Consider the following 26,617-nt stretch of genomic DNA (forward strand, 5'->3'; position numbering starts at 1 on the left):
CTTTTATTGTATTCACAGAGTTGTGCGTTGATTAACATTATCTAGTTCCAGAATATTTTCATCACTTCAAGAAGAAACCTCATAACCATTAGCAGTCACCCTCCTAGCCCATAGAAACAACTAAACTTACTTTCTCTTCTTATGGATTTGCCTATTCTGGATATTTCATATAAATGACATCTTTCTGCTTCTTATTGGTCAATTATATATCTTCTTTGGAAATATGTCTATTCTAATCCGTTTCTTGGTTTTTAGTTGGTTATCTGCCTTTTTATGACTGAATTATCTTCTAGATACAAGTCCCTCATCAACTATATGATTTGCAAAACTTTTTCCCTTTCTGTCAGTTGTCTTTTCACTTTTTTAATGGTTTACTTTGAAACACAAAAGTTTTCAATTTTGATGGAGTCCAATTGACCTCCTTTTTCATATCATAGCTAGGAAACCATTGCTTAATTTGGAGAATGTACTTTGTATGATTTTGTTCTTTTTTTTAATGTATCAAGACTAGTTCTGTGGCCTAGCATGTGATCCAACATGGAGAATATTGTAGGTACTCTTGAAATAATATATTTTCTTGCTGTTTTGGGGTGAGCATTCTATAAATTTCAGTTTGATCATATATTTTTTCATAGTGGTCAAGTCTTCCTTATCCTACTGGTTTTCTATCTAGTTGTTCTATCAGTTTCTGGGAGATGAATATTAAAATTTCGAAATGTATCAGAATGGATAATCTGTCATTGGATGGATATTCTACAGATGTCTCATGTCTAATTGGTTAATAGTGTTGTTCAATTCTTGTTGTTGATCTTCTGTCTAGTTATTCTATGTATTCAAGGTGGGGTATTGAAGTCTTCAACTGCTACTGTTCATTGTCTATGTCTCTATTCTGTCAGTTTTTCTTCATATATTTTGGTGCTCTGTTGTTAGTTACATATATATTTATAATTGTTTTCTCTTCCTGATAGATTGACCTTTTTATCATTATAAAATGTTGCTCTTTATCTCTAGTAACACTTTGGGGGCGGGGGGGGGTTTAAAGTTGATGTTAGTGAAGCTTTCCTGTGGTTTCTGTTTGCATGCTATGTCTTTTTCCAGATTTTTACTTTCAATCTGTTTGTGTCTTTGAATCTAAAGTGTGTCTTCTGTAGACAACATATAGTTGGATCATGCTTTTTTAAATCTAGTCTGACAACCTCTGCCTTTTTATTGGATTGTTTAAACCATTCACATTTAGTGTTAGGATATGGTTGTAATCACATATGTCATTGTACTTTTTGTTTTCTATGTGTCTCTTTTTTTGTTTTTCAATAAATTTGGTAAGTTTTTGGCTATTATTTTTTCAAAAATTTTTTCATCTCTTTGCTTATTTTGGTTATGAGTATGTTACGTTAGTTTGATTAATAGTATTCCGTATCTCTGTGAGTCTTTGTTCATTTTCTTCTTCTTTCTTCTCTCTGTTCTTTGGCTTGCATAATCTCTGTTAATGTATCTTCAGGTTTGCTAATTCTTTCTTCTGCCAGTTCAGATCTACTGTTGAGGCTTGTATTATTTTGCTTGGGCTGTCATGTCAAGGTACTGCAAACTGGGTGACTTAAACAACAGAAATTTATCATCTTACGGTTGTGGGGCCTACAAGTCTGAAATTAAGGTGTTGTTAGGGTTAATTCCTTCTGAGGGCTGTGAAGGAATGATCTGTTCCAGCCTCTTTCCTTTGCCATCTTCTTGTTCACATGGCATCTCACTATATGTGTACCTGTCCCCAAATTCCCCCAAATTTTTTATAAGGACACCAGTCATATTGGACTTAGGCCCACTTTAATGTCTTCATTTTAACTGGTTTCCACTGTAAAACCCTATCTTCAAATAAGGTCATATTTTAAGATACTGGTGGATAGGACTTCAACACATGAACTCGGGGGGAGGGGGATGACACAATTAACCCATAACAAGCCTCTCTAGTGAATTTTAATTTCAGTTATTGTACTTTTCAATTATATAATTTCCGTTTTGTTCTTCTTCATAATTTTTTTCTCTTTTTTGATATTCTCTATTTGATACAACATTGTCATTATGTCCTTTTTTACTTCTTTAATCACACTTTCCTTTAGTTCTGTGAATATATTTATAATGGCTACTTTGAAATCCTTTTCTGACATCTGTTAAATCTGACATCTGGTCACTCACAGGCATTTTCTGTTCCCTTTTTTTTCTTCTGGGATATGGGCTATATTTTCTTGTTTCTTTGCGTGTCTCTCAATGTTTTGCTGGAAACTGGACATTTTAGATAATATATTGTAGCAATTCAGTATGCTAGTCCCCTCTGTTTCCTGGCACTTGTTATTATTTGTTTGTTTATTTTTTTAGTGACTAGCTGGAAGATTTTAGTGAAGTCTATTTTCCCCACTCTGATGTTGCTCCTCAGTGAGTCACAGCTTACCTTTTTCTTGTACATCTAGTATTTCTTTCTTTGAAATCTGAACAGTCTAGTATATATTGTAGTAACTCTAGATACTGTTTTATTTTTTTAAGGAGTTTTTTTAAATTACTTTCCTGGTCTGCAGAAGCTGCCTACCTATGGTATATAATCATTGATCTCTGTGCTTAGTTTATTTTTTTATTCTTATTTTTCTTTTTTAACATTGATTCCTAAGGGTCATTTCAGTGTCTGCCTAGGTCACCCAATGATTTAGGCAGAGGTTATGTTAATACACTTTGAGCTCATAAGGGTTCTACCCACTCCTGATCAATCTGTGGGTTCATTGGGGAATACATTCAAAATTGTAGCCATTTCTCAAGAGTTCCATGTCCTTTTCTCCTTACCAAACTTTCTAATGTTCCCCATACATGCCTGATTTTTTTTAGTCAGCCAAGGATTTGTGGAGACCTTCTAGTAATCCTTCTATGGCTTTTATCATTTTCAAGATTTCTCTGTTAAATTTCTGCTTGATCCACTGTTTGCTTCAACTCAGACTGCAAGCTCTGTCTTGCAAAGCTATGGGTTTTCCCTGTTTATCTCCACCAAAGATAGCAAAGCTGTAAGTTTTTGCCTCCCACTGAATTGATTTTTCTTCTTTTGGCACAAAAGTACAGGTTTACCAGCTTCAGGCCAGAAAATTGCAGTTCTCATTAACTGAACTGGGGGCAGGGGTGATGGAGGCAGCTTCAGTCAAGAAAGCCACAGATTCCAGCCATTCTTGCCTGAAGCTCTGGCAGTTTTTCAGTAGTCAGCAATTCTCAATAGACACTTTCCAGTGGCCTGAAATGGTTGATTTTTTTAAATATCATTTTGTCCAGTTTTATGCATATTTTTTGTGTTGTGCAACCACTAACCTCTTCATACCACCGTTACTTTTGATAGTGTTTTGAATACCATAAATGATAGATTTTGTAAAAGTGAGGCAGCCTCATTATTTGTCAGATCATATCTAAATGCTTTCCACACAATGGCACTTCATTATGATTCCAGCATAATTGGTTGCCACTATTACTAGCAGTCACTCTTCCTGTGCATTTCGTCGTTAATCCTTAATATATTTTGAGACATGATAATGTAAGTTAATACAAAAGTCATTTTTAGAAACAATCCGATAAAATTAATTGATGAAGACATTGATGGAAACAGAAAGGTAAGTTGCTTATATACATATTTTCTTAGCTTTTTGGACAGTTTCAGTGTCGGCAAATACCTCTTCAGAAATCCTTACTTCAGATACAGATAATTGTGCCAGTTAATTGAATAGCTAGATCATAACTGGATTTCATAAATATTGTTGTTTTAAAATGCATTATACAGGATCTACTTTTGTATCTAAGTGAGACATGAAACCTATAGAGTGAGTAAGGACTATTTCAATAAATTTGTTTAAATAAAAATTTTAAATTTCCACATAGAAAACTCCATTGCAAGGAAAGTAAAAAGACAAAGAGAAATCTGGGAAAAAATATTTAAAACACTTTTGACTAGACAGAGGGTTAATTTCTTTGATATGGAGAGAGCTCTTACAAATTGATGAAAATGATGAATAATCACCAGAAAAATAGGCTAACAAAAATGAACAGGCAGTTTACAGAAGAAGTATAAATGGATAGTAAACATGAAAGGATGCTCAAGCTTCTAAAGAAATTCAGAGTAAAATAACTCTAAAATTCCATTTTTCATCCTTAGGTTGGCAAAGATTAAAAAAATTGATGATGTCCAGTATTAATGAAGATATGAGGGGAAATGGGCTCTCCTTATTGTTAGTGCTTTGGAAGCATCTATCAGAATTTAAAATACATATGCCATTTTATCAGGCAATTCTAAGTGTGCAAAGGATGTATGAACTAAAGAATATTCATTGCTTCATTATTTACAGAAGTAAAAAATTAGAAGCAACCTAAGCGTCCATTAATGGAGATCTGATGGACCTCCACCAAATGAAAAACCGTCCAGTTTTAGGAAGTAATGAGGTGGCTCTGTACATAGTGACATAGAAAGAGATCCTGATGTATTATAAGTTGTCCCTTTATGTAGCATGTCTGATTATATTTGTGTGTGAATAGAAAATATCAGGAAGCATATTTGCAGGTCTCTGAAATGTAACTATCTTTGAGGGCGTAGAGTTGTCGGAAGGAGGAGAATTGAGAGCATCATGTTTCTAAACTGCTTGGTTTTTAATAACAAATGTATTAAATTTATATTTAAAAGAGAGATATGCATTATATAATGTCTACCAAATTAATAAATTAATAAGATATTGAAATATATTGACTATATTGAAATATGAACATTAATTAGTTTACAGAAGGTAAAAGGAGTACTTTTCTATTAGCTAGATATTATGCATAAACGAATAATTTCGTTCTTAAGACTTGAAATATCCTTCAAAAGTAACCTGGTTGAACTGAGTCATACGATGTATATATATATATCATATTAAAGTAGTCTTCATTGGGGAAGGAAAAATTTAATACTTATCTATATCATATTCAAAATTTATTAGTTATTAGCATATTTCACTTAATGTTGAGTTCAGGAATAGAAATTTTTAAAAATTAAATTGGATCGAGCAATACAAAGTTTTGAACCTATGAAAAGAAATACTAAAATAATTTCCTTAAAAGCAATAAATATAAAATTTTTCAATATTTATATCTCAAAATATTTAATTTTTAAGTCTTTTTTATGCATTATCTTGTAATAAATATATATTATGGTTGTTTTATTTTCTTTTAATTTGATAATACTTGAATTGTAAATTTATGAAAATTATAGGTTAAAAATGCTGATCATATGTGTATAATAAAGTTTATTTTACCTTATGGAATCAAATTTTATCACAGGTTTCGTCTTGATATATATCGATGTTTGGCCAGTCCGGCTCTAATAATGTTAACAGAGGAAGATCCGATTCTGAGAGCATTTGAACTGAGTGCTGATTTAAAAGAACTAAGCCTTGTGGAAGTGGAATTCAGGTGGGAATGAATGGAAATTGTAAATTACATAATGCCTTTTTTTTCTCCAGAATCTTTTCAGCCTGAGTGTCTTCATAAGCCAAATTATGGTTTATATTTATTTGCATTTATTTATATTGATCCAAGATGACCACACCTTGCTTCCGCCTACTTGGGATCTTCCTGCTCCCTCAATGGAACAGACGCTGGTGCTACTCAGGTCACTCCTTCCCCATCTGCCCTCTGCCACTCTCATGCTATCCTAAATCCCCCCTTTGTTCAGTGACCCCAAAGGCATTCTAAGCAGTGTGAAGAGTGGAGCCTTCAGCAAACTCGTTTATAACTGCTCTCTGTCCTTCCTCCCTCCTTCCCAGATTCTGTACTCGCCCTCGGAGCCTGATCCTTCAGAACTCTCAAAAACAGAATGCTTTCTGTGTGTCAGGGATGTTTCTCACACACAGACATAGTCCCTTTTCACTGTTTGGTGAGATTTTCTGTTAGGAGAAACATAACATGTAGACATAAAAGTAAAATACTACTGATTAAGAGGGTCGAGTTTTCTTCTGAAATGAAGAGTTAAGTGTACTTCTGGCACTTTGTATACCCAAAGAATCACTGTTACAATATTCCCTTAGAGAGGTGAGTTGGGGGTGGGGGAGGGGGAGGGGAGCTTTGAGACAAACAGCCTATTAAACTACTGATCTAAACATTAAAAAAAATAGTCCATAGAAAACTACATTTAGTAGACTTGAGGAAGAGCTCTGAGACTTCGCCTTATGTTAAAGCATCCCTGGTGCCCTCTGAAGAAGAAGGAACTGGTCGAGATTTCTTGCCAGCCCCTACTGTGAGGTTTCTAGGGGAGTCACACCTATTCCCACCTATTCTTTCAAGTCCGGCTGATATTGGAGCCCCATGTGTTGCATTGCATTCCTCCAGTGACTTGACAAGATGGAGAAAGTTCAAACTTCTGCTTCCTGCAAGGACAGTGAGAAGCTTAAAATTTTCTTTAGCCTTAACAACCGTATATACTGTGTTCTTGATAGCTCTGAGTTCTAGAAATTTTTAAAAAATGCCTATTCATAAGTTTTCAAGTTTGGAACTGCTGTATTTTAATTTGGATAAATTAAAATTTATTTAAACTTGATGTGACATAAAATATATACTTTGATTAATACATAAGACATGGTTAAAATGTAACTTGTTCCTACTTTTAACTTTATTAGCACATGAGGCTGTTAATAAATTATTCCTTTTAAATATGAATAGCTTCCTATTATAATCTCATAATTAGAGTTCTGAGTTACCATATAAAATAGAATTCATTCAACTCCTTCAGAAAAGGATTTGAAGCAACTGCTATGATTATATTGTAATCATAGAATAATGAAGTTAGATTTTGACGTGATCATAGAACCCGTTTACTTCAATCCCCTAGACAGGGAAAGTGATCTATATAGGTTAGATGTCTTACTTATTTCAGCATCTAATTAGGGACAGAGTTGACAATGAAAGTAGGAGCAGAGTTGTAACTAGAACATAGGACTCCTGGCTTCTAGTCTACTCTATTTCTATCTAAACTATACAGCTGCTAATTAGTTTTCCAGTAATCTGTTAGAGATTAAGCAAATTAGATTAATAAAATTATTAATTTTTACCTCTGAATCTAGTGGTCTGTCAATGTTTAGCTAAAGGTATCTTTGTGATGATAGGCACTTTTGATGAATGTTCCCATCTGCAATTAGATGCCTAGACTAGGAAGCAGGTAATACTTCATTTGTTAAAGAAATCAACTACTTGTTCTTAGATAGTTTTGGTTAACAAATACATTATCGTCAATGCAAAGAATGGATGAGAAAAATGTTAGCCTGTAAGGAAAAGAAATTTTTAATTCTTTGAGTATGATTTTATGCAGCCAGTTCATTGAAAACCCCATTGTATGAACGATTAACCAGTAAGAAATCTTCCTATTTTCCCTTCCTTTCCCTTTAAGGGAAGAAAAAAAATCTGAATAAAAAATTCTTTTCTGAAGTCCAATGGCAGTTGACTTATAATTATTGACTTCTAATTTCGTTTTTAAATTGTTATTATGCTCAGGCATAAGTTTAATGTAATTACTATTTTTTAAAAGAATTATCTACTAAAACTTCTTAGTTTCTTACAAATTGGTTTAGGTATGCCTTTAACAAGCAGTTAAATCCTAAGTTTCAGGGAAAGTGATTCTGAAAGAGAATTCTTTGCTAGGCATGTTTCACTATCTTTCTTTCTAACTTGAATTTTGTTCAAGTGAGCACTTTAAAAATGAATCAAAACACTTTTAATATAAGAAATGCATAAACATATTGTAGACTTATTGAAAAAACCTCTAGTTAAAAATTATATAATATTTATTGGATAGCATTAAGATATTGTTTCTATTGTTTAGATAAATAACATAAAAGGAAATTCTGTAGCAAACTTATAGAGAGTGAAGGCAGGTGAGTTAAGTGAAGAAGAACTAGTTGATAAATATTATCAGAATTTCTAGAAATATCATTACATATAAAAGAACACTGTGCTCATCTAAGATTATCAGTGTGAACACAGGGAACATAATTGTGTTACATTTTCCCCCAAAGCTGTGGAGAATTTCTGTACCTACTAGTAGGTTCGAGTGTCAACACAAAATGACTTCAGATTTTGTGTAGCAGTTAGAATTAAAATGTCACTGAGTAACAAAATTTCTAGTGAGAACAGCTTCATTAGAAGATGGAAGTGACATTTCTAAGAACAGACTGTTGCATTTTGCAGGAATGATTATGAGGAACTAGCTCGGCAATGTAAAATGTTTGCTAAAGATTTGCTTGCACAAGCCCGGAATTCACGCGAATTGGAAGTTATCCTAAACCATACGTCTAATGATGAGCATCTTGACAAACGGGGATTATTAGAAGAAAGAATGAATTTAAGTCGTCTAAAACTTGCTATCAAATATAACCAAAAGGAGGTATGAGGTTTTCTGTGATCTATCTAAATTATTTCCTCCACAGTAGTCTGGTGGCTCAGAGCAAAGGCTTTGGAGCAACACATCTAGGTTGAGATCCCAGTTCTGCTTCATAAAAACTGTTTGTCCTTGAGAAAGTTATGGAATCTGTCTGAGCTTTTGTTTTAAGAATTCAGTAAGAATATGTATTTAAAGTTTAGCACGAGTACTAGTATTAAGCAAGTACTCAAAAGTGGTAGTTGCTAATATTTTTAAGAATATTACTTATAATAATATAGATGTTAATTTAATGTTTTTGCCAAATATTAGCTACGCAGGTGAAATTCTGTGTAGTAAGTGACTTCAAAATGAAGTTTCCATCTTGGCATTTTGTCTGTCATAGGTTTGTTTTGATCTGGTTATAAGTAGCCCTTTCTATAATAATAGTGCCTTTCTGTTTAAAAACAAAGTATCAGATATTATGTTTCCTGATTCTTCTTATTTGTTAATTCATTGTGAAACCCAAGGTGGAGAGGCACATGCTATGATAACTAAGTTGAACCTGGCTCTTCTGGCATCATCCCTTCCTATTAAGGGAAATACCTCTTTCTACTCCCCATACACACACATGCACATGATCAGGAACTTGAAGAAGGAAGGTATGCATTTTAAATTTTATTTTTTGAGATAATTTACTAAACATGTAGATAATGATAATCCAATTGATAGTATGGGGTGTTGATAAATGGTACTTTTAAGGTATTATTTCTAAGACATTTTTGTTATTGATATAGATGTTGGAATAAAACTTGCTTGTAAAATTTATATTAATATAAAAATGGGGCTGAAATAGATAATGGTAGAAGGCAAGATACAGGACCTTTGGTGCTAGGAGCAGGAGTTTTTGTTATCTTGGTTGAAAATTGGAGCCTCATAATGGCTTTTTTTAGGAAATTGATGCAGGAATTTTAAGCTGTTTACTTTAAGATTACCTAGACAGTGTATTGCTTATCCAGATCCCTGGCTCAAACCCTATACTTTTTCTAGTACACCAAGATTCTTGCTCTAGGTAGAACATTTATAGGGGAAAAAAATTAAGTACCAGAATTTGGTTTAGTGTAGCTATAAGATTATAAATCAATAACATGCCTATGTGGCTTAAAAAGGAAATACAATGCTCATGTCTATAAGTAGAAACAGAGAATATAGCAACCTTGATGTGATCTTCCTCTAATTATACATTTTGACTAGATCTTATTGGCTAGATCTTAGGTTAATTTACTTACTTGTGTGTTCCATAACCTAAAATAGATGTGAATACTAGAAAATGATAGAATAAGAAGATAGCAAGATACAAAATCAACTTAAGTGATTGAAAAAAGAACCTTAAAGAAAGATAGAAAGAACCAAGATTATCGTGGTTAGGGAAGAAAAACTAAAAGGCCATTCCCTAATGATATATATATATATATACTTGAAAGACTCACAGAGGATAACCAAATGTTCCATCCTAAAGAAGATGAAAGGGAAGAAAGCAAGAATGGTAATATTTTTAGTTGAAAGGAAGATACTCTATAATTTTAGTCATCAGTGAAAATGTAAACTAACTTTTGAAACTAGATTTCTAAATGTGATCAAAGGTAAAGATGATATTTTCCCAAATAGTTGGTAGATTTTCTTCAGATTATCCATCCTGGATAACAAACTACCCTGAAGCTTAGTTGCATAAAACAGTGTTTCATAGTCATTTTATAATAATTTCATAATCATTTTTTATGCTCTTGGATTCTCGGTCAGGAATTAGGAAGGGGCACAGCAAGGATGATTTGTCTCTGCTTCACTGTGTCTAGTGTCTCACCTAGAGATAACTCAAATGCCTGGGGGCTACAGTCGTCTGGAAGCTTCTTCACTCGTATGTCTGGTGCCTGAGCAGCAGCTGAGGACTCAGGAACAGGGAGCTTTGAGTGGGCTGAGTGCTCAGGTGGGTGGGTCCATAGAGCATGGGGCTTCCGAGAACTCATGACTGGAACCCTAGAGGGGCATGGCCAATGTGGTGGGTAGGCTTCAAGGAGATGGTCTGAGAAGCCTCAGAGGGCTGACTGAGTGCCTGAGTGTAGCCTCTCTGTGTGACCTGGGCTTCTTCACAGCATGGTGGCTTCAGGGGTGTAAGACTTTTTACATGGCAGTTCATGGCTCTAAGAGCATGTGTTTCTCAAACAAGGTGGAAGCTGCATGGCTTTTTAAGACCTACTTTCAGAAGTCACATAGCACCACTTTGTCCAGAATCTGCTGGTTAAAGCAATCACAAGCTTGTTGAATTGAAGCGTAGGGAACATTGATAGCCCACTTCTTGATGAGAGGAGTATCAAACAATTCTATCTATGCTTTTTTTGTTTTGTTTTGTTTTTTAAAGATTTTATTTTTCCTTTTTCTCCCCAAAGCCCCCCAGTACATACTTGCATATTTTCAGTTGTGGGTCCTTCTAGTTGTGGCGTGTGGGATGCTGCCCCAGCATGGCTGGATGAGCGGGGCCATGTGTGCACCCAGGATCAGAACTGGTGAAACCCCGGGCCGCCGAAGCGGAGCACACGAACCTAACCACTCAGCCACGGGGCCGGCCCCTGTATCTGTGTTTTAAAACCACCACAGACTTAGAACATTTCCAACTGAAGTTTTGTTCTTCCAAATACATATTAAATATCACTGTTAATTAAGTCACCACTATATAGAGGGATGGCAAGGACAGCAGTCAGTCCTGAGATTGCTTTGATATTTGAGGGAAGGGTAACACCTCTAAGTTTGGGATGCTACTAAACTGGGTTGTTGGTGGGAGGCAAAACTCTTTCTCTCTCAGGTATTTCATCTTGAGGGACAAATTAAGATTCCCCAAGAACACTGGAATCTGAGCAGAAGAATAAAGAATGACGTAAAGCTTAACTGTCAAAAATAAGTAAAGCTTATTAGGAAATTTCTTGATAAGCACAATAATAACAACAAAAAAGTCTGTCCAGTCTTTTTTTGTGTGTGTGAGGAAGATTCACTCTGAGCTAATATCTGTTGCCAATCTTCCTCTTTTTGCTTGAGGAAGATTGTTGCTGAGCTAATACCTGTGCCAGTCTTCCTCTATTTTGTATGTAGGACGCTACCACAGCATGGCTTGGAGAGCAGTGTGTAGGTCCACACCTGGGATCTGAACCCATGAACCCCGGGCCACTAAAGTGGAGTGTGTGAACCTAACCACTATGCCACTGGGCTGGCCCCTGTGCAGTTTTTTTTTTACTACATTGTTGAATAAAGTATATTCTATCTCAGGATAAGGCACCTGCAGCCCGTACCCAAACCTGCAGCTGAGGCTCCAGCCAAACCCTGCCATGTAGATGCAATACTCATACACACACACATAATCTGTTTGGCGAAAAAAGTCTTAATACACTTAAAAGAACTGAAATTATACAGAATTTATTCTCTAATCAAAATGCAATTGATTTAGAAAACCAGTTGCAAAAAGATGCCTCTAAAAACATTTTAAAACAGAAGATTGCCAAATATTATTTTAGAGATTATGATCACTTGTGCTTTACTTTGGTAATTTCAAACCTGATCACATTATTGTATCCAGAGTTATCAGAATCCTTAAATTATACAGATCTTCCTTAACTTGTGATGGGGTTACGTCTCAATAAACCCATTGTAAGTTGAAAATATCATTCGTCAAAAATGCGTTTAATATATCTAATCTGCTGAACATCATAGCTCAGCCCAGCCTACCCTAAACATTCTCAGAACACTTACACAAGCCCACAGGGCAGTGTCATCTCACACAGAGCCTGTTTTGTAATACAGTGTTGAGTATCTCCTGTAATTTACTGAACACTGTACTGAAAGTGACAGAGAGAAGGCTGTACTTGTGTCAGTTGTTCACCCGGTGATCGCGGGGCTGGCTGGGAGCTGCCGCTCACTGCCCCTGCCCAGCATCACGAGAGGGATCTTACTGCATGTCGCTGGCCAGGGGAAAGATCAAAATTCCAAATTCAAAGTATGGCTTCTACTCAATTCATTGCACTTTGGCACCATCGTAAAATCAAAAAATCATAAGTGGAACCATCGTTGAGTCAAGAACCATCTGTACTTCACTACATGAGCATTATATTGGGAAAATATTGCTTCTGAAATTTGCAAACTAAGAAACTTTGTGAACTTTGGTAAATTAATTTCTGTACTTGAGCTAAAATTTTCCCCTTATTTGGGAATAGTTTTCCTTTTCTTCTCATACAGAATTAAATTTTAAGCAGATTAAAAGTATCTTTAATACATGTTAAGAAATTTTCAGTATTTTCATGGAGCATAAACATGTCTGATGTTTAGACTTTGCTTGCTTCACTATCTTGACATCTTGGTTTCTTGTAATTGAAATCATTAGTTTTTCTAGACTGAAGTCTCTTTCTATGGATTGTGCCTGTTAACTTTAAAATTTCATAAACATTATTATGAGTTTATAAATTAAATGTTTCAAAATGACTAAGTAGGCTAGTAATAGTAGTTAATACTTATATAGTACATGCTATGAGCCAGGCACTATTTTAAGAGCTTTATATTTAATCTTCATAACAAGTTTATGAGTAGATACTGTTAGTATCCCCATTTTACAGATGGGGAATTTGAGGCTTTGAGAGGTTTCAAAACTTGCTCAAGGTCATTTCATCAGTGGCAGAGCCTGGATTTCAATCTAGATAATCTGGCTCCAGAGTCTGTGCTCCTAACCTCTACACTCTTTTATTTTAGCACATTTAAGGAAAAAAGAAAACTATGCGGAGTGTATAGAATTGATTTTCAAACTGTTATTGAAACTTGGGATACCAGTTAAATAATGGTATGATCAGTTCGTATTTATAGATTTTATTTTACTTTTGTGTGTGTGTGTCCTTTTCAGTTTGTCTCCCAGTCTAACTGCCAGCAGTTCCTGAACACTGTTTGGTTTGGACAGATGTCAGGTTACCGACGGAAGCCCACTTGTAAGAAGATAATGACTGTTTTGACAGTTGGCATCTTTTGGCCAGTTTTGTCACTTTGTTATTTGATAGCTCCCAAATCTCAATTTGGCAGAATCATTCACACACCTTTTATGAAATTTATTATTCATGGAGCATCATATTTCACATTCCTGCTGTTACTGAACCTGTACTCTCTTGTCTACAATGAGGATAAGAAAAACACAATGGGACCAGCCCTTGAAAGAATAGACTATCTTCTTATACTGTGGATTATTGGTAAGTATCCAGTTAGTTTGGAAGGTTCTGCCTTTCTTTAAACCATTAATTCTACCTTGCTTGGTGGCGTTGTAAACATCTGCGTTCAGTTTCTAAGTTTACACTGTTTACACAGCAAGAATTTGAACACTTCCATGATCGTTGAAGACTAATGAACTTGATGGTAAGGAAACATCTCTTATTTACTATTACTTAATTACATGGAAGTAAAAAATTCTTTATTCTCAGTCTAAAATTGTTCATGATTGCTAAAACAGAAAAACAAATTTTACTGATGAATGCTTTTTTTGGTATAAGAGTATGAACCTTTGCTTAGGTATTTTGAAATGTAAATACATTTTGTACTCATTTGCGTTGTATAAGCTAACTGTCTTGTTTTATTATATTATTAGGTTTCCTTTTAAGAACTTAGGAACTTTTGTAGTTACATCTTACTTTATTTCTATTATAGGAACATTTAAATTAAGATTAATCATATAAATCAGTTCTTTATAATGATAGCCAGATCTCTTTAGAAATGGCAGTTTTGTAAAATGTAAGGCATTTTATTTTCTGAAAATTGTTTTTTATAAGTTTTATGCTATATAATAAATATCTTAAATGACCTTCTGCAGTTTTTACTGCTTTTGCCCTGGGGGTGGGGAGGAGTTGAGTTACAATCACATTGTATATTTCTGGTCTTTTAATGACGTCTTTTTTATATCCCTGTGGATCATCAACCTAGTTTTTAACCTCAGCATTTCCCACCTGTCCTACTATTTGCTATAGATAAAAGGATAGTGAAATTTAGTCTTTTCTATGGTATACAGCACTGGTTGATTACTATGTTCTTGATTGATTCAATTATTAAATAATTTGAGAAGAGTTATACAGTTTTCACTTTTAGTTCTCTTTCAGCTATAAAAATAATTTTCATATTTTGGGATTTTTATTTTTACTTGGAAATCACTTAATTTCAAGTAACTTGACTTCAATCACAGTTTTATTACTTTTAGCAGTATTCGATCTATGATACATTAATGTTTAAAATTAGGTAGATAAAGTAAAAATAATACACGTCCGATCTTTAGGTTAAAGAGAATTAAATAATTTCTTCTTGTTAACATTTTCCTGTTTTCTGTATTTCTTCTGTCCTGTAAAATTCAATAGTTTAGGAAATAATTTATACTTTATCATATATAGTTCCAAATTGCATGTTGTGGATCTTTCCAATGTGGGATTTATTTATATTGTTTTTTGAATAGGTAAAAAAAGTTAGGCTGAAAGGAATCTCTAAGAAACACTTCTTCCCTCTATTTAGTAACTACTTTTGAAAGATGGTTATATATCTTAGTCATAAAGGAAGAAGATTATGTATCATTTATCTATAACCTGTTGTTTAAATAGTAGTAAGAAAGAAAGAATATGTTCTTCATTTTGTAAATAAGAGTTTACCCAATTCCGTATAAGAATTGTTATATTCAATGTCAAATTAAAGTTTATATTTCTTAGCAGTGAGTAAAAATTCACTCAACTCAAAAAGTCATACCACTCTTTGAATATCATAAATATTGCTGCTGTCACTGATTTTCATAATAATGGTAAAACTATGGCTACTCCTTTTTAAGCATGATAGCCCTCTTTTCAATATCATTTACATTTCAATGTATACACACATGCGCGCGCACGCACGCACACACACACAATATGACTAATTTTCTAACCATATTCTGCCACAGTAGAAGAGTGCAATGTGAATTAAGCCGGTAAAATTCCTGGGTGTTTTACTTTTCTCAGCACAGTTAGATCTGAAACAGTTAGATCTGAATAGACCTTGCCAAGAGGTCTTCTAAGCCTGTTATGTAAATAGAGCCCTCTGGACTTCCTTAAACATATAGATCTGACCCTATTCTAACTGAGCGAGTAGGCCTAGTTTGCCTACTTCTCTAAGGCACTCCTTATTTCAAGAAATGAATACAAGTTTTGGCTCACAATGATAGACTTTTGTGCATTTGTTTCCTGTTTCTTTTCCTTAGCCCTCTAGAAAAAAGTAGAGTTAAAGTATAAAAAGCAAGGTAAGGAAAAAGGAAACGATGTGTTGATGAATGCACAGAATATTAATAGTATCCTTTTACTTAACTTTTTGCCGTTAGAAGGTAATAGAACAGCTACTGTAAAATGTTTTTGGGGCTGGCCCTGTAGCGTAGTGGTTAAGTACAGCGTGCTCTGCTTCGGCAGCCTGGGTTTGCAGGTTCAGATCCCAGGCATGGACCTAAACTGCTCATTAGCCATGCTGTGGAGGTGTCCCACATACAAAATAGAGGAAGATTGGCACAGATGTTAGCTCAGGGCTAATCTTCCTCAAGCAAAAAAAGAGGAAGATTGGCAACAGGTGTTAGTTCAGAGTGAATCTTCCTCATGAAGAAAAAGAAAAACATGTGTTTTTTAAAATGTTGTACACCAACTTTGTCCAAGTACAGGTGGAAACAGATGTGGTCCAACGGGACCAATGGAGCTTATAGTCTAATTAAGACAAAAAACCCATTAACTTGAGAATCACACAGATAAATAAAAAATCACAAATGAGTTAAGTGCTACTACATAAAGGCATGGAGATATTAAGTAAAGGTCATAGGAGAGCAAGCATATTATACGGGCATTTTACCTAGTCAGAGGGGTTGGAAAGGCTATCTTGAGGAAGTGATAAGTGAGCTAAGATCTAAAGGATAAATAGGAGTCAACTAGGAGAATTGGAGAGAAAAGTATTCTAGGCTGATATGAAAGTTACGTTCAGAGGCCCTATGGCAAGAGGGAGCATGGTGCAAATACGGGATTGAGTAAAGTCTGGAGCAAGAACAAGGGATGTGGAATTCAAGATAAAGCTGTAGAAATGGATGTTGCACCAGACTGTGGACAACCTTGAAGGCCATGTTAAGTAATTTTGACTTTATACTAAGAACAATGGAAAACCTTGAAGTTTTTAAGTAGGTGAGTGACGTGATGTGATTTGCCTTTTGAAAAGATCATTCTGGCTGCAGGTGGAGAATGTGTTGGGAGGATTGGGCTGTGGCAAGAGTAGATGGAGGGAGACCAAAAGGGGGCTGGTGTGGGAATCCGGATGAAAGCTGATGGTACCTTGGACTTAGGGTGATTGTGATAAAAAAAGAGACAAGGGAGCAGATTTGAGAGAGATTTACAAAGTAAAGCCAATAGCACATGGAAATACATAGTATATGGGAGGTGAGGGAGAGGGAGATTATTAGGAACAGAGGTATTGGGGAAGAGCACTAGGTTTGGGAATTTATGAGAGGGTGGATCCTGAGTGTGATTTTGGATATGTTGAAATCGAAAAGCCTTCGAGATATCCAAAAGAGATGTCAGTCAGACAGTTGGATATCACAGTCTGGAGCTCAAGAGGAAGTCTAAGCTTGAGTTAGCAATGTGTAAATAGTCTGCATGTAGGTTGTATATGAGACTATGGGTATGAATGAGACAGTTGAGAAGGCATAAAATGAAAAGAAGAGAGGACCTAGGAGCAAGCCTTGAGGAATCCCAAAATGATGGGATTACAGGTTACTAACGTTAGTTACTAATTCTAAAAAACAAACACAAAAAGGACAAAAATAGTTTAAAATTATTGTGTTCTTTCAGTCCAATTCAGAAATATGAAATATGTCAAATGTATTAGTTTCATTTTGGTGTGGGGTGTTGTTCAGGAGGTGGGAAGTTACCTGCCAGTGATACTCACTATTCTTTCATATGTCTGCCTATTTTCATCAAAAATCTTCTCCAGTTCATGATGTAATTGTTGTCAGGAGTTCCCTTTAGTATAATGTTGCATTTTACAGAAATAAAACACTTATTTCTGTAAGCATCTTTCTTGGTTTAGTGTTTTTACTGTTACAGCATTGAGTTAATAAAATTGAGGGAATAAAATGTTACCTGCTAGACTATTTGGTTTAACATTTTCAGATTTTTTTTTCCCCCAAAGGAATGGCACCTCAGCTAACTACTGTTACCAATCTTTTCTTTTCTTTTTTTTTTTTTCTACTTTTTCTCCCCAAATCCCTCAAGTGCATAGTTTTATATTTTAGTTGTAGGTCCTTCTAGTTTTGGTATGTGGGATGCCGCCTCAACGTGGCCTAATGAGCAGTGCCATGTCCGTGCCCCGGATCTGAACTGGCAAAACCCTGGGCTACCGAAGCAGAGTGTGTGAACTTAACCACCCGGCCGCGGGGCCAGCCCCTCAGATGGTTTTTATCTATTCATTTTAAATAGAAGCTTATCCAAGTGGAACTTTTAAAAAAATTTTTTATTGATGTTATGATAGTTTACAACCTTGTGTAATTTAGTTGTACATTATTGTTTGTCAGTCGTGTTGTAAGTGTACCACTTCACCCTTTGTCTCCCCCCAGCCCCCCCTTTCCCCGGTAGCCACTAATCTGTTCTTTGTCTACGTGTTTAACTTCCACATGTGAGTGGAGTCATACAGAGTTCATCTCTCTCTATCTGGCTTATTTTACTTAACATAATAGCCTCAAGGTCCATCCATGTTGTTGTGAATGGGACGATTTTATCCTTTTTTATGGCTGAGTAGTATTCCATCATATATATATATATATATATATATATATATATATATATATATATATATATATCTTCTTCATCCAGTCATCAGCTGATGGGCATTTAGGTTGCTTCCACGTCTTGGCTATTGTAAATAATGCTGCAATGAACATAGGGGTGCATGGGACTTTTGGAATTGCTGATTTCAAGTTCTTTGGATAGATACCCAGTAGTGGGATGGCTGGGTCATATGGTATTTCTATTTTTAATTTTCTGAGAAATCGCCATACTGTTTTCCATAGTGGCTGCACCAGTTTGCATTCCCACCAGCAGTGTATGAGGGATCCTTTTTCTCCAAGTGGAATTTTTTAAGTGTTTTCTCTGTCAGATCTGAAAATATTTTGAAGTGTTTTTTCTATATAAAATATTGGTACTGTATAATTAAGATGTTATGAACAGAGTTTTTGAAGAATGCTTCATGTGTTTCCCAGGGGAATTATTCTGCCTACTGGTGAGCCAGAAAATGACTGATTGGCTTAACTTGATCCCCACCCATATGTTATGTTGCAACACACTATTCTTTTGTCACTTTATATTCTCTTTAAAAATGTCTTAGTAAAGGAATGTATCATAAAACTATCCTGGGTTGTATTACTGTTCTCTAGTACTCCTAGGAATATATAACTATGGAGGAACTTCTTGTCAAAAAAAGGGCAGGGGTTTTTTTTGTTTAGTTTTTATTTGTGTAGATTTATTCATTTAGCAAATTTTTGAGCACCCACTATGTATGGGTCATTATTTGGGACATTTAGGACACTGGTTAGTAAAACAAAGATTCTTAGGCTTGAAGAGCTTACTCAGACTGGGGGGAAGATAGTCAGTTAGTAACAGACGTAATAAGTAAACTATATCCACTGTTTAAAAGTGGTAATAAGGGGAAAAAAGAAGCAGAGTTAGGGGATTGGGCATGGGAGCCATGGGGTGTGCATTTTTAAATAGGATGATCGGAGTAGGTGGTGAAGAAGTGATGGAGTTAGCCAAGTGGATGCCTGGGTAAGGAGCTTCCAGCCAGAGGGAAGAGCCAATGTAAAGCCCTAAGGCAGGAGACTGTGTGTTCAGACAAGAGCAAGGAAGCAAGGAGGCCAGTGGACTAGAGGGGTGGAAGAAAAGATTGGTAGGAGATGAGGTCGGAGAGGAGAGGTTATATAGGGCCATATAGGCCATTGTAAGGAATTTGGTTTTGACTCTGAGTGAAATGAGATAAAAGGGAAGGGGCAGTGCCCACTGTGTGCCATCAGCAGCAGTGATCTTGGGTTCTCATTGGCATTCACACTCACAGGACACAATAGGCTGAAACCTGGCACCAGGTGTACTTAGCTTTGTAAGGTACAAGACAGAAAGTACAGCCCCATAGTGGGCACACTCAGTTGTATGGGATGAGGCCATATGGCCGTATGGAGGGGTGTGGGCTACCCCAGCTAGAGAAGTCTGTTAAGAGGGACCTCACACAGAGAAGCTGAGGCCTGTGTTTCTCGACTTGTTTTCATATGGTCTTTGCTGTGTATACCTTCAGGGTCTGTGAGTCTACTCATAACCCTCCCAGTCCAGATGCAGTTTCCCAGTCAGTGGTTGTTTTTATAATATGTTGAACACAGCCAACCTTCCATATTTTTCTTAACATAGTATGTTTCCAAGGAAACCACTTTAATAGGTGATAACATCAGGTTATGTTTCCGTGGAGAAAGACTTCTGTCCTGGAGTTAATCCTGTCTCCTCTGGGAGTTGCTACAGGGTTTTGAGGAGAGAAGTAACACTTGCATTTTAACAGGATTCCTCTGGTTGCTGTGTTGAGAATAGATTTAAGGGAGATCAAGTAGGCTATTTCAGTAATCCAGGCAAAAGAGGCTGGTGGCTTGACGTTGAAGTGGGCAGAAGGGCTAACTCCTAAAGACATTTTGAAAGTAGAGCCAACAGAATTTGCTATTGCATTGAATGTGTCATTTAAAAGAAATATGAGTCAAGGATGATTGAAGGACATTTGGATTGAGCAACTAGAAGGATGGAGTTGCCGTGAACTGAGATGGGGAAGAAGTCTTCAGATACATGAATTTGGGGGCAGAGACCAGGAGTTCAGTTTGGACGTGACAGGACGTCCACCTGGCTATGTAGAGTGGCCAAGAACCTACACAAGTTGAGTTCAGAAGAGAGGTTTGGAGATATTATTATATAAATGCCGATTGAGTTTAGAGAGAGAGATTTGAAAGTCTGCCACATAGATGGTGTTTAAAGCCATTAGACTAGATGAGGTCACTATAGGAGTGCGTGTAGATAAAGAAAACAATGAGGAACTGAGCCTTTTGGTGGGTGGTGTGTGTTTCACATCAATTTATTTGTTTTCTTATGCTTGTTTCATATTACTTATTAAAATCCCTCTCAGGGAAAGACATTGTCACATGAAACTTAAGGTTACTTTCTTTTAAATTTTGAAAACTTTTTACTAAAAAGTTCTTTTTTTCTTCTGAATGGGGCTCTAGCTGACGCAATTGTTATTTAGTTAATACTTTGAGTCTTAAAGTATTTTTTAGTTTATTATTGAATTAAGCGAGCATTATCTGATTTTTTTTTTTCCTTTTTTTAGGGATGATTTGGTCAGACATTAAAAGACTCTGGTATGAAGGGTTGGAAGACTTTTTAGAAGAATCTCGTAATCAACTCAGTTTTGTCATGAATTCACTTTATTTGGCAACCTTTGCCCTCAAAGTGGTTGCTCACAACAAGGTGACTATTAACTATGTCAATTGGAGGCACAAATGAAATTTACTTAAGAAAAACCTGAGGTATTTAGCTCTGTAACTCAGAGTTACTTTGGCCCAAGTCTGTGGCTCATGTATTTCCAATGTAAGCCTATCCCTGTGCAAGGAAATAATGCACGTTGTTTGAAGGATGTTAATTACCTTTAAATGTTGGTTACCTGTTGTATGCCAGGCACCATGGTTGATACTTGCTATACTTTATCTCATTTTATCCTCACAGGGACTCTATGAGACAGATGTCCTTATCCCCATTTTGCAAATAAGGAAAACGAAGCTCAGAGATATTAAGTAACTTGTCCAAGACCACACAGTAAGAAACCAAGACTGGATTTAAATCCAGGTCTGTCTAGGCATTTTCTTTCTACCAAGTGCCAATCCCTTATTCCTGAGTTAGGCTCATTCACCTCATTAACCGTCTATACTGAAAATGAGAGCACAAAGTTCCTGAAATTGATTAGTGTTAGACATCTTTATATCTGCCAGAAAAAAAGTTCATCTGAATGGAATTCACTATATAGTATTTTACACATTCCAAATCGTGATGATTATCTTCCGCAGCTTAAAAAGTGATGTAAATGTACTAAGTTTCTGATACCTATATTTTTAAATTTAGAATTTGACAAAAATATAACCTTATAGACGTCTTGTAATTTTACTTTTAGAAAGATTTAAGCTCCCCCAAGCCCAGAAAAGGTAATAGATTTTGTTAACTATCTTTCTTTAAACCCTGAGTTTAGAATTCTTCTGAGGTGTCACATTCAAGGAACTAAAAGATACAATATTTTCTGGTTTTTGACTAATTTATAGACTATAGAAAAAGCAAACTGGTTATCTTACATCATTTTACTTTATTTAAAAAACTCTATTCTTTTAATTGATCAGTAGTAGGGAACATGTTTGTTAGGTATGTTTAATGACCAGAGTTGTGAAATGGCTGAGAAAATAAAAATTGGTCATACATAGAAATATGGTTCAATAAAGAGGTTGAGGGTCATTGGTTTTTAGACTGGTCTCTTTGGTTCTAGAAATGGAGTGCCCATATAATTTATTATGTGAACTAGGACACTTTGAGAGTGAAAGGGGGCACTATTAATAAGTATGCCAGGAAAACTGGTGTATAATCTGGGCCTATGCCAGGCAATTGGAACATGTAGCCACTCTATGTCTGGGTATAATAATGTACACTTTTTTTCTTGCTATTTAGAAGGGAGAAGGACTTCTGTGGTTCATTCTAGAATCCTGAGTAAACGGCTGTTAATTTAATATGATAGCTAATTAATTAACAGCAAGCATAATTAAAGTTTGTGTTGTGGAATTTAAGAAAAACTAGCAAACATTTCATTCATAAAAAGTTTAATGACAATCTTTTCAAAATTGTTTACTTTTTTAAAATCTAAGAATTTTTGAGAAAACCTCTTTATAAAGAGTAAGTGGTATGGCCTCGCATACATAGAAATCTTTTATTTAGTTAAAATGATGTTATTACTATTAAAAGAGGAGAACTTTATAAAATGTAAATGAAGATTACTCCTACAAGGAGACATAATTAAAATAGTTTTTTTCAACGCTCAGAATATTTGTTTTTATTTTCCTGAAGTGAGAGAGCTATTTACCTTTGGCTTTTTCTTCCTAACCTTAGTTTCATGATTTTGCTGATCGGAAGGACTGGGACGCATTCCATCCTACACTGGTGGCAGAAGGGCTTTTTGCATTTGCAAATGTTTTGAGTTACCTTCGTCTCTTTTTTATGTATACAACAAGCTCTATCTTGGGTCCATTACAGGTAAATCATTAAAACTTCTTAAAGAATAGTTGTTAGATGTCATGATTATTACATCTTTCTACTTGTGCGCTGGAACGTTCTTCCCTTATGATGTTAAAGCTAAGCCTTGCTTTTGAAAATAATTAACAATTGAAAGGACACAGCATGTGCATCTGCTTTGCTTCTGGCTGAACGATAACCCTTGGCTTTCAGGTATTCAGACTTGATTAAGCTGTGGTCCATTGTCCCTCTCCTCCCTGTTCATAGACAGAGATGTGTTTAAAATACAGTATACTTCAGACAAGAAGGACACAAAGGTTTCCTTTTTACCAAAATGAACCTCACATTTAAAGTTTTAAGTGATAAATATAAAGAAGTGTTGTGCAAACAGAATTCATACTTCATGATGATTTTGAAAATGTGTAAGCTATAGTTTAAAAAATACTCTTACTTTGTTTAATAAATACTAAATGTAATATGTTGGAAAATAGCCTGTTTAGAGCTAAAAAATTTCATAGCGTTCACGTAGCCCAGCTTAATACTTTATAGTACTTTATAGTTAAAGAAATTGAGCTTTTGAGATGTGAGTGATTTGTTCAAAGTAGTATGGTCATTATGCATGAGAGTCCGGGACTCGATTCTAAGTCTCTTTACACTGAAGAAAGGACTCATAATCGGTTGAACTTAACCCACAGATTTTAGTAGTTGACTGTTTTTAGAAGGTGAGATCAACTCTGCTAGGTGACTAGCACTACATAATAGTCTAAGTTAACTTATAAGTCTGAAAATCTGAGCAATATTCATTTTTCCTTGATAAGTCAAAATTTACTAACAATTTAGATTCTCTTTTATATTTTTAAAGGAGATATTTTAAATAAAAGGCATAATTACCTTCTCCAAACAGAGAGAGGAAAATAAAATCTGTAGGAGAAAGCTGATTTGATTTGGCTTGTCCTTTCATCCACAACAGTATTTCCTGAGATGTGACTCCCTTAAGCAAGTCCTGTGAGATGCTCTGACTGAAATAAGTTTGGGACACACAGCACTCCTTATACCTGTTTTGGGAATTCACAGTGCACATTATCACATTAAAGCCTGTGAGAAAGAAGTAAGGAAACTTGTTTAACTTTGTTCAAACTATCATTACCGAAATTCATTTATCAGCATACCCGTTTTTCATGAAATATGCTCAGGTCTCTGTTTTTCTCCAAAACATAGTATGTGAAACACTGGTTTAGACTATCTGTTATTTTGATTTAATTTTGCTACTAGTATCTTCTATAAATGTTTTAATTAAGAGTCAATAGTATTTTTATGTGCATATTGATTTTTTTTAGTTAAAAACTGAAAATGTCACTCAGTTTCTACTAGAAATTTCTTCATAGATTTTTTTCAAAGAGTTAAAAAGGAGGAAGTTTTATTTTCTTAGTGAATCATCTGTTTGTTTTTCTTAGAACTGTTGAGTCATGTCTTCCTGATTTAATCTCTTCCCAAAAGAACTATAGATGTGTATACAAATATGGCATAAGTGGGTGTTGGTCATTTCAGCTGTTGTGCATGTTTTTCTCCTCCAGCAGGATAATTTATAATGTTCTAATAGCCATAGAACTAACAAATAATTTAAGTCAAGCCAGCAAGTATTTATTGTGTTCCTATTTTTAAAAGGTCTGCAGGTTAATCGTAATATATGTTTAATTATTATCTAATCCAATAAATGATTTTTTTAAATTATCTTTATTAAGATGTAATTTGCATACAATAAAATGCACCCGTCTTAACTGTAGAGTTTGAGTTTTGCAAATATGTAAACCTGGTTAATCACCACCATAATCAAGATATAGGACGTTTGCATCACCCCAAAAAGTCCCTTGGTGCCTTTTTGCATTTAGTATTCCCCCACCCTCATCCCATGCAACCATTGGTCATCTGTGTGTGATTGTCTGATATAGGCTAGTCTCAGAACTGAAGGATTTGGAAGTACCATAGAATTAATATGGTGTTACAGAGCAAATCTCAGACAGAAGGTCGTCTGCCCACCTTAGAGCGTGATTGCTTTTCATGGTTGCAAGCTCCCTGCTCCAAGCCATTACGTCAAGTCTACGTTCAGCAGGAAGAGGGGGAAAGGCAGAGGGCGAAAGGCGGAAAGCATGGGCCAGCTTCTTTCTCTTTTTTATCAAGAGAACAATCATTTTCCCTAGAGGCCTGCTAGATACCTCCACTTATGACTCATTGGCAGAATTTGGTCACATGCCTATTTATAGCTACAAGAAAGTCAGAGGAGATGAGTACTTTTAATTGAGCATATTACCCCCCAAGAAATCAAGGTCTGGTTAGTCAGGAAAAGGGTGAAAAGTAGAGATTGAATAGGAATCTGTAGAGTCGTATTTTCAGGCTTTTACTTAAGTTTTTTCAATAAAGACATTTGTTTTCCAGTGTAGTCTTATTAACATGACAGATTTGTATTGCATACTAGTGCCAAAGTATTCTAGAATAATTTTATGCAGAAAATTTATGATACATTTTTTTCGTTTTGTTCATCTTAAGTAAATAGTGATCCAGTTATGAATATAAAACTAAAGGAAGTGCAAAAAGAAAATTGACCCTAAGTTAACTACATTAGCAAAACTGCAACTTTTTTCCTGTTTTTTACATAACCTGCTATGTCAAGTAATGTTTTTGTGTCATTACTGTGCTTGTTTGTTAAATTTGTCTCTATCTATTAACAATTTTTCCTTCCACATCTTTGCAGATTTAGAAGCTGACAGACTTTTGTTTTAACTGGTTATATTACCTGTAGTAGAGGTACAGATCGCTCCCTTGGTTAGAGTGACCATATTTTACCATCCAAATGGAGACGTTTTGGGGAATGAAAAGGAGGCTATGAAGTTGGGACAGCAAGTATAAACTGGGACTGTACCAGACAAATCAAGGTCATAGGCTTACCCTATAGGAGAACACAGAAAATGATCCCATATTCATCAGTGATTGCATCTCTTATCCTTACTTGACATTTTTATGATTGTATTTATTAAATTTGTGACTTATGTTGATGGTAAACTTTGGAAGGTGGCCTTCTACAATCTGACCCTACTCGTTATCTAGCCATTGCTCGCTATACTCATCTCCTTGTCTGTTTCTGAAACCCTTCTTCTCCATTGGGCACGAGACCAGTCACTACTCTCACACACGTCCTGTGCTTTTCCACTTCCGTGTCATTGTTAATGTTATTACTCTGTTTAGAATGTCCCAGCCATATCCTCTGCTTGTTGAAACTTTACTTGTTCATTCAACAGACATTTATTGAGTGCCTGGTAGGTACTAGACACTGGGAATGCATCAATACACTGCAGTCTCTTTTTAAAGAGCTCATAGTTCACTGAGGGTTACAAAACAAGCTAATGACAACATTTAGAGAGGTAGATGCTTCAATAAAGAGCTCAGAGGAAGGGCGCTCACTTCAGTCGAAGGCATCACGGAAGACTTCTCAGAAGAGAGGACTCTGGAATCAAGCCTTGAAAGATGAGTAGAAAGGAGGTTGGGTTGAGGGAGAGGGAACATGCCAGCTTTAGTGTCCCTTCCACTGGAAAATCTATTCCTACTCCCCTACTCCTGTGTGAAAGACTATCCTCATCCAATAGAATTAATCCTTTGGGCCTCTGTAGCTTGTCTTAATTATAAGACAAATTTAGTTTGTCTCAAATTGTAAATTATGTTGTTTCTACTGAATTAAAAAGTTCCTGAGCATGGGGAATATATCTTCCTTTTCTCATCTGCACCTTACTCACGGCCTTACCGTAGTAGTTACTTAATGAATGTTTGTTGAATTGAATTGGAA

At 35.5% G+C, this 26,617-nt stretch overlaps 1 protein-coding gene across 8 annotated transcripts in view; it reads left to right on the top strand.

Moving 5' to 3' along the window:
* TRPC1 (transient receptor potential cation channel subfamily C member 1) overlaps positions 1–26,617 on the top strand; it is a 58,369-nt gene that overhangs the window by 20,262 nt on the left and 11,490 nt on the right. For 6 of the 8 annotated variants that reach the window (XM_014852048.3, XM_014852050.3, XM_014852049.3 and 3 more), the window contains 5 exons: positions 5,326–5,457; positions 8,224–8,419; positions 13,326–13,662; positions 20,846–20,985; positions 22,660–22,803. In XM_014852048.3, coding sequence (XP_014707534.2) covers positions 5,326–5,457; positions 8,224–8,419; positions 13,326–13,662; positions 20,846–20,985; positions 22,660–22,803 — 949 coding nt within the window. Of the gene's footprint in view, positions 1–5,325; positions 5,458–8,223; positions 8,420–8,922; positions 9,055–13,325; positions 13,663–20,845; positions 20,986–21,240; positions 21,361–22,659; positions 22,804–26,617 lie in introns of those variants that run through there. The other 2 variants (XM_070493465.1, XM_070493466.1) reach the window with 2 other exon arrangements.

The sequence above is a fragment of the Equus asinus genome, chromosome 21 (assembly GCF_041296235.1).
Source record: "Equus asinus isolate D_3611 breed Donkey chromosome 21, EquAss-T2T_v2, whole genome shotgun sequence".
Lineage (NCBI taxonomy): Eukaryota > Metazoa > Chordata > Mammalia > Perissodactyla > Equidae > Equus > Equus asinus.